This window comes from Colobus angolensis, unplaced genomic scaffold (genome assembly GCF_000951035.1).
Source record: "Colobus angolensis palliatus isolate OR3802 unplaced genomic scaffold, Cang.pa_1.0 Scaffold4, whole genome shotgun sequence".
Classification (NCBI taxonomy): Eukaryota; Metazoa; Chordata; class Mammalia; order Primates; family Cercopithecidae; genus Colobus; species Colobus angolensis.
Window position 1 is genome coordinate 1,354,962 of NW_012117376.1, and position 8,606 is coordinate 1,363,567.

The 8,606-nt window shown below is 45.1% G+C and overlaps 1 protein-coding gene across 3 annotated transcripts in view; it reads left to right on the plus strand.

Annotated features, from left to right (window-relative positions):
* Positions 1-8,606, plus strand: part of RHBDL2 (rhomboid, veinlet-like 2 (Drosophila)) — a 63,900-nt gene that overhangs the window by 26,074 nt on the left and 29,220 nt on the right. For 2 of the 3 annotated variants that reach the window (XM_011955270.1, XM_011955268.1), the window contains exons 2-3: positions 4,729-5,099; positions 8,043-8,191. In XM_011955270.1, the coding sequence (XP_011810660.1) occupies positions 4,854-5,099; positions 8,043-8,191 (395 nt within the window). In that variant the 5' untranslated portion in view covers positions 4,729-4,853. Of the gene's footprint in view, positions 1-4,722; positions 5,100-8,042; positions 8,192-8,606 lie in introns of all 3 variants that reach the window. The other variant, XM_011955269.1, reaches the window with a different exon arrangement.

Here is an 8,606-nt window from a genome sequence, read left to right on the forward strand (position 1 = left end):
GAGATGGAGTCTCGCTCTGTCGCCTAGGCTGGAGTGCAGTGGCGCAATCTCCGCTCACTGCAAGCTCTGCCACCTGGGTTCACGCCATTCTTCTGCCTCAGCCTCCCGAGTAGCTGGGACTACAGGCGCCCGCCAACAGCCTGGCTAATTTTTTGTATTTTTAATAGAGACGGGGGTTTCAGTGTGTTAGCCAGGATGGTCTCGATCTCCTGGCCTTGTGATCCACCTGCCTTGGCCTCCCAAAGTGCTGGGATTATAGGCCTGAGCCACCGCACCTGGCCCTGTGTTTCCTTTTAAGAGTACTTGTGACCAGGTGGGATCGTTCTATGTTTCCTCTTGAGAATACTTGTGGATTACAGGCTCTCTCACACCTGTAATCTCAATGCTTTGCGAGGTCAAGCAGGGAGGATCCCTTGAATTCAAGGGTTTGAGACCAGTTGGACAACATGGGGAGGCCACCATCTCAAAATAATGATAATAATAGTAATAAAGTTAAAAACTTTTTTTGTTTAAAAAAAGAATACTTGGCAACCACGAAGGAAAGGGTTTTGGTTCTTTTTTTCCCCCTCCCCAATTCTCAGAACCCGTGAAAGGGTTTTGGTTCTTGGCGTGCATAAGGAACATTTCCATTTTTAACCAGAAGGCTAGAGACGTTCTAACAATCTACCTGGTTGTTCCCTACCTGTAGGATGAGAACTTTTCACAGCAGTGCCACCCAGTTTTGATCTGTGTATGTGAGGCCTTTCAAAAAAGAGTGGGCAGCAACTTGCTGCAGATAAGAGGTAGGAGGTTTGCTTAGTGAGTAAGAAAGCAGAGTCAGCGCAGTAAATCTCCACCCAGTAAATGACACCCAATAAATGAGTACTCAAGTGCCAAGTAAAAGAATGGACAGCTGATGATGTTTGAATATTTATTTGAGACTAGAATGTGTTATAATCCTTGTTTTGTTTTGAGACTCCTGCTCCATTCAATTGGGCTTCCAAAAATTCTGGTAATCTGAAGTGTGTTTCTAGACGCTGTATCCCAAGTTTGACCTATAGAGTCCATGGAGTTTATATACAGGCCACGCCCAAGGAAGAACAAAATTAATGACAATATGACCTTCGATTAGATTTGCTTTGTGAGGCCCCGGGGAGGGAAACCTTGGACACAGGAGCTGGTGAATAGATTCCGGCAGCGTAAGAAAGAGCTGCCCAAGAATTAGAACTGTCAGAAAATACAGCAACCCCACTGAAGTCCATCTAGGTTGTTTATAATTCTTCACTGCTATGAATAGTTTTGCATGAATAGCCTTGTCATATACCTTTGTGTATGTGCTCAAATACCTTTGAAGGGTGGATTTGTAGAAGTTGGATGGTTCTGTTGAAAGGTATATGCTTTTAATAGTTCATACACATTGGCCAATTGCCTTCCAAAAGGCTGCATTAATTTATACCTCATACATTGCACCCATTGCCACACACCTCATAAATATGGGATATTATCAGTCTTTTTGGTTTTTTTTCTTTTTTTTGAGGTGGAATTTCACTCCTGTCACCCAGGGTTGAGTGCAATGGCACGATCTCAGCTCACTGAACCCTCCGCCTCCTGGTTTCAAGTAATTCTCCTGCCTCAGCCTCATAAGTAGCTGGGATTACAGATGCTTGCCCCCATGCCCAGCTAATTTTTGTATTTTTAATGGAGACGGGTTTCACCATATTGGCCAGGCTGGTCTTGAACTCCTGACCTCGGGTGATCCACCAACCTCAGCCTCCCAAAGTGCTGGTATCACAGGTATGAGCCACCGTGCCTGGCCTAAGTCTTTTTCATTGTTACCAATATGATAGGTAATATTTCCTCAGAAATTCAGGAGTGGGGCAGAAGATAAATGTGAGTAGGAGAGATAGGGAAATGTCAGAGACTGGAAGGAGCACCTGTGAGCATTATAGCACCAGGTATTGGAGATAAGATAAATCAGAGAGAGGCCCCTGTTCTCAGGAAACAGGGTGGACAGGTGTGGAAGTTGGAGGATGATAGTAATTGACTGAAAAGAGAGGTAAAACCAAAATGTTGGCTGGGTGCAGTGGGTCACACTTGTAATCCCAGCACTTTGGGAGGCTGAGGTGGGAGGATCACTTGAGCCCAGGAGTTTGAGACTAACCTGGGTAACACAGGAAGATCCCATCTCAACAAAATAGAAAAAAATAGCTGGGTGTGGTGGCGTGTGTGCTTGCGGTCCCAGTTACTTGGGAGGCTGAGGTAGGAGGCTCACTTGAGCCTGGGAGGTAGAGGCTGCAATGAGCCGTGATCCTGCCACTGCAGTACAGCCTGGGTGACAGAGAGACCTTGTCTCAAAAAAGTTAAATAAAAAAACCCCAAATGTTTCTAATTGCTACCAATGTGCTCATTTGGTGCTAGAGCCTAAAGTAGCTAGAACTACATGTCTACTTTACAGCATGAGGCAAGGCAGAAAGCAGTCATGCAATGAGTTTTGGCTAAACCGATTGTGTCAACTATCTTTGCAGCACGGCAAATATGTTTAGGCACTAACATGCCTAAAATGGTGGTCCTGAAGTTGTAACATTTCTGGAACTGTTGAAATCCCAAGATAAGGGTAAATGTAATCCTTATTTTTGTAGCTCCTTTTATACAGTTGTATTGTTAACAATGTGGAATTGTATTTCCTCATAAAATGATTATGTATGATATTTAGATTTACAATAAGGCTGATTTGTACAATGTGAACTGTCTCTAATTGAACTTATTGTTTAAATGCTTCAATATTTGTGGTTAAAAGCTGCTGATCTTAAATCCACATTGTAGTTTTGTCAACTATGAGATGTGGCAAAAACTAGAAAAAAAATCATCAGTCTTCAAGGGCAATTAATAAAAGAGTTATATCTATGGACTGAATGTCTGACTCTGGGAGGCAGGTGAGTGGGTGGGTGAAAAGTGCAGGGGAGAGCAAAAGCCTTTATTTTCAGAAAAGTTGCTGGGGAAAAGAAAAATAAGATGGCTCTTCCTCAATTTATTGAATATAACCTATTCTAATGTGAAAAGTTGCCTAATGAGTTTCATTTGAAAATCAATTGAGTTTGATCTGATTCCCAGTAACAGGCAGTGTGAAAACAGGCCCCAGGCTCAGCTCCATCCCTTCCATCTATCCATCCATCCATCTAAAACTCATTCATCCATCTATAGCCAATAACAACTAATAATTATAGGGTGTTTACTACGTGCCAGATACTGTTCTTTTTTTTTTTTCGAGACAGAGTCTTACACCGTGGCCCAGTCTAGAGTGCAGTGGTGTGAATTTGGCTCACTGTAACCTCCGCCTCCCAGGTTCAAGTTATTCTCCTGCTTCAGCCTCCCAAATAGTTGGAAGTACAGGCACGTGCCACTATGCCCAGCTCGTTTTTGTATTTTTAGTAGAGACAGGGTTTCACCATGTTGGCCAGGCTAGTCTGAAACTCCTGAGCTCAGGTGATGGGATCACAGGCTAAGCCACCATGCCTGGCCCAGATACTGCCCAGATACTGTTCTAAGTGCTTTATTGCATTATCTCAAGTAAGCTTCTCAGCAATGTTATGAGGCAAGTGCTATCATTATTCCCAGTTTAAAATGGAATCTGAGGGTTTCCCAATAAGTTAAACATAGAATTAATTACCATATGACCCAGCAATTCCACTCATAGATATATGCTCCCCCTCAAACTGGAAACAGATGTTTAAAGAAAACTTGTGCCGGGCGCGGTGGCTCACGCCTGTAGTCCCAGCACTCTGGGAGGCCGAGATAGGCGGATCACGAGGTTAGGAGATGGAAACCATCCTGGCTAACGTGGTGAAACTCCGTCTCTACTAAAAATACAAAAAAAAAAAAAAAAAAAAGAAAAAGAAAAAAATCAGCCGCGCATGGTGGCGGGTGCCTGTAGTCCCAGCTACTCAGGAGGCTGAGGCAGGAGAATGGCGTGAACCCGGGAGGCGGAGCTCGTGGTGAACTGAGATGGCGCCACTGCACTCCAGCCTGGGTAACAGAGCTAGACTCCGTCTCAAAAAAAAAAGAAAGAAAACTTGTACAGTGATGTTCATTCACAATAGCCAAAAGGTGGAAACAACCCAAATGTCCATAAACAGATGAGTGGATAAACAAAATGTGGCATGTCTCTACAACGCAACAGCATTCAGCCATAGAAAAAGACATTCTAGACCGGGTGTAGTGGCTCATGCCTGTAATCCCAGAACTTTGGGAGGCTGAGGCGAGTGGATCACTTCAGGTCAGGAGTTCAAGACCAGCCTGGCCAACATTGTGAAATCCTGTTTCTACTGAAAATACAAAAATTAGTCAGGGAGGGTGAAGCTGAAGAATTGCTTGAACCCAGTAGGCGGAGGTGGCAGTGAACTGAGATCCTGCCATTGCACTCCAGCCTGGGCCAAAGAGCAAAATGACTCAAAGAGCAAAATGACTCAAAAAAAAAAAAAAAAAAATGAAATGACAACAGTGGTACATTTTATGTTATGTGTATTTCACCACAATTTAAGAAATATGTAATTTGAGACTTGGAGAATTTAATTAAGTGATTTACCTGATGTTAACTGACAGCTGATACGTGGTAGAGCTGTGTTTTAATCTCAGTTATCTGGCTCTTTGGCTCATGCTTTTTAAAACAATTACAGAGAAAACTTTATTTTGGGCCATTTAGGAGGTTTAGATCATTTTGATCATCTTCAGCTGTCTTCTCTTTACATACAGGAAAGGCCTTGGAAAGCAGTGGTTGCACCAGACAGCCCAGGGAAGAGCCGCAGCCTGAGGACCTAGGGCCACCTGGTGTTCCCTGGGATTCATGTCCTTCTGGGGTGGAGGGAGAACCCAGGACAATGGCTGCTGTTCATGATCTGGAGATGGAGAGCATGAATCTGAATATGGGGAGAGAGATGAAGGAAGAGCTGGAAGAAGAGGAGAAAATGAGAGAGGATGGGGGAGGTAAAGATCGTGCCAAGAGTAGAAAGGTCCACAGGATCGTCTCAAAATGGATGCTGCCCGAAAAGGCCCGAGGAACATACTTGGAGAGAGCTAACTGCTTCCCGCCCCCTGTGTTCATCATCTCCATCAGTCTGGCTGAGGTGAATGGGGAGCGGGGTGGGCAATGGGGTAAGTGGTACAGGGGAGTTCAAACAAACTAGGGGTCAGATCTAGATGTAGAGAAGAGACTGGGAACGTGTGAGAGAGCTCGGCGGGGATGGGGACAGCACACACCTCACCTCTGCCTCCGCCCTCCCCACAGCTGCCTTTGAGGCTTTCCCTATACTCACGGTCACTGCAAACCCAGGTGGAGTTTCCTTTGTTAGACAAAGCTGCCCAGCTGCGGCTGCAGTTTCAGTGGCTTCCTTTCATTTTAGCCGTGAGGGCTTTAGGAACCAAATCATCCTGGGGTTGCCCGTAGGCTTTCTCTCATGAACCGACTGAGACTGGTCGGTAAGCCCTTTCTGGGACCCCAGGTTTAGAACTATTATAGAATGCTTCTGAATTTCAGTAGGTAAAAACCGAGATCCTTTATCAATGTCTACTTCAGGCAGTATGTGATGTGTTTTCAGGCTCTGATCTAGTCAGTCCTCTTGTTTTCCAGAAAAGACTGCAAGGCTCAGAGAGGTGGGATGACTTTCCCAAGGTCACATCATAGTCCCTGGGCCAGGATGAGGCTCCCCTGAACCTCGTGGCACCTAGTTTTTTCCCCCACACTTGATGTCCTATAAAGGAATTGGCCAACCGTGGCTGCCTGTGGAGTGTGACTTCAGGGGCATTAGGCAGTTCCTAATGTAACCCTTTTAGTTCCTACTGATGTACTGATCCCTCAGCTTCCTTTTCACAAACTGTATTCGTCAAGAGTTCTTCAGAAAAACAGAATCAGTAGGTGTGTGTGTCCTGGGGGAAGAGAGATTAATATTTATTTTAAGGAATTAGCTCAAATGATTATGGAGACTTGGCAGGTTCAAAATCTTCAGGGAAGGCTGGCAGGCTGAAGGCCCAGGGAGGACTTGCCGTTCAAGTCCAAAGGTAGAGTTCTGCTGGCAGAATTCCCTTCCCTAACAGAGGACAGTCTTTTCTCTAGCAAGGCCTTCAACTGACTAGACAAGGCTCACCCATAGTATGGTGGGAAATCGGCTTTACTCAAAGACTACTGATTGAAATATTAGTGTAAACCGTACCCTTACAAAAACACGTAGGATAATGTTTAAGCAAATGTCTGGGTAGCATAGCCTAGCTAAGTTGACACATAAAATTAACCATTGCAGGGACCAAGCCTCTTATGGCTCAGATAAAGGTAAGGCTAAGCTGTAAGCATCCCAGGAGATGCTGTGGTCAAGTCTGTTTCTGTTGAAAGGGCACAGTTCTAATTTTTTTCACAGGATTTTATTGTGAGACTGCTTGCAACCAGGAAGTCTTCGGATCTGAGGCATCTGTATCTGCTTTTTCTGCTTCTCCCTCCTGTTATCCTTCCGGCCTATGAGTTGTCTTGTGTTCCAATCAGCTGTGTGTGTGTCTTTTCCAGGTGAATGGGGAAGAATGAGATAAGCTCTCGTGGTACAAATCACAATTGCCTAGATAGTGAGTGCTATGGAGGAGGGTGGTTTGCCATAGGAGGCTCATGGATCAGGTGCTGAGACACCTGCCTCTCACAGAAAGACCAATTTTTAAATTAAAAATTTTCAAATAAACTTTTAGATAAAATAGAAAGTTCCTATATGCTCCTCACCCAGTTTCTCCCATTGTTTATATCCTACATTTCCATAGTACATTGCATTGTTTTTCTTTTTTTTCAAACCCAGGATAATCACTGTATATAGTACATTACATTTCCATAGTGTGTGTGTGTGTGTGTGTGTGTGTGTGTATATATATATATATGTTTTTTTTTTTTAATTTGAGACGGAGTTGCTCTGTCACCCAGGCTGGAGTGCCAGTGGCGTGATCTCAGCTCACTGCAACCTCCGCCTCTCAGGGTCAAGTGATTCTCCTGACTCAGCCTCCCAAGTAGCTGTGATTACAGGTGTGCATCACCACGCCTGGCTAGTTTTTTTTTTTTTGTATTTTTAGTAGAGACGTGGTTTCGCCATGTTGGCCAGGCTGTTCTTGAACTCCTGACCTCAGATGATCCGCCTGCCTCAGCCTCCCAAAGGGCTGGGATTATAGGCATGAGCCACTGCGCCTGGCCCTATAGTACATTTGTCAAAACTAAGAAAGTGCCATTGGCATATTCGTAACTAAACTCCAGATTTATCTGGATTTTTACCAGTTTCTCCATTAATGGCCTCTTTCTGTTCCTCTGGTACCCACTGCATTTAGCTGTCATGTCTCCTAGGCTCCTCTGATCTATGTATGGCAGCTTCTCAGTCTGTTTTTCATGACTCTGATAGTCTTGAGGGGGACTGGCTAGGGATCCTGTAGAATGTCCCCTAGCCGGGGTTTGACTGATGCTTTTCTCGTGATTTAACTGGAGTTATGAGTTTGGGAGAAGAATACCAGGGAGGTGAAGGGCCCTTCCCATCACATAGCCTCAGAAAGTTGAGGACATCACATGGCCTCACTGGGACATTCACCTCCATCCCTTGGTTAAGGGAGGGTTTGCCAGGTCTCTCCCCTTGCAAGTGACTATTTTTCCCTTTCCCTGCTCTGTTATTCGGAAGCCAGCATTGACCTACTTTCATAGGAAGTTGTCAATGAAAGATCAGTTGGTGTGACGATGAGGGCAGTGGGTATTTAAGAGTGAGAGGGTAGTAGAGAACGTAGTGCCAGAGAGCAGGGGGTCCAAGAGCCGGCCAAAGGGGTTCAGAAAGTCTTCCTTACAATGTGAGCTAGCACTGCTCCCAACCATCGGAGGAAGTGGGGTATGGTGGAAACCATCACAGCGGGGGATGGTGAAGAAGTGTATTTCATGTCATCTTCTGGCTCTATGGTGTGGCCCACTTGAGAGCTGAATCATCTGAAACAGTTACTGCCCATGGGCCTGAATGGGGCCCCTCTCTGGAGATGGTGTGGTTAACACTCATGTCTGCTCCCTCCGTCAGCTGGCAGTGTTTATTTACTATGCTGTGTGGAAGCCTCAGAAACAGTGGATCACCTTGGACACAGGCATCTTGGAGAGTCCCTTTATCTACAGTCCTGAGAAGAGGGAGGAAGCCTGGAGGTTTATCTCATACATGCTGGTACATGCTGGGTAAGCAATGACAGTTAAGCCCCTGGTATCAGAGTTGATTATATCGTTGTAACCTCTAACATTTGTTGAGTGCTTTATTATTGATAAGGCACTTTCATGTCCATAATCTTCACAGCAACCCTAAGGAGTAGGTATTGCTCCTGCTGTTTTATGTCTGAGGCTTGGAAGATGTAGTCATGAAGGCTGAGGTGGGCAGATCACATGAGGTCAGGAATTCGTGACCAGCCTGGCTGATATAGTGAAACCCCATCTCTATTAAAAATAAAAAATCATCCAAGCATGGTGGTGCATACCTGTAGTCCCAGGAGGCCTAGGTGGGAGAATTGCTTGAACCTGGGAGGCAGAGGTTGCAGTGAGCCAAGATCGTGCCACTGCACTCCAGGCTGGGGGACAAGAGCAAGACTCCATCTCAAAA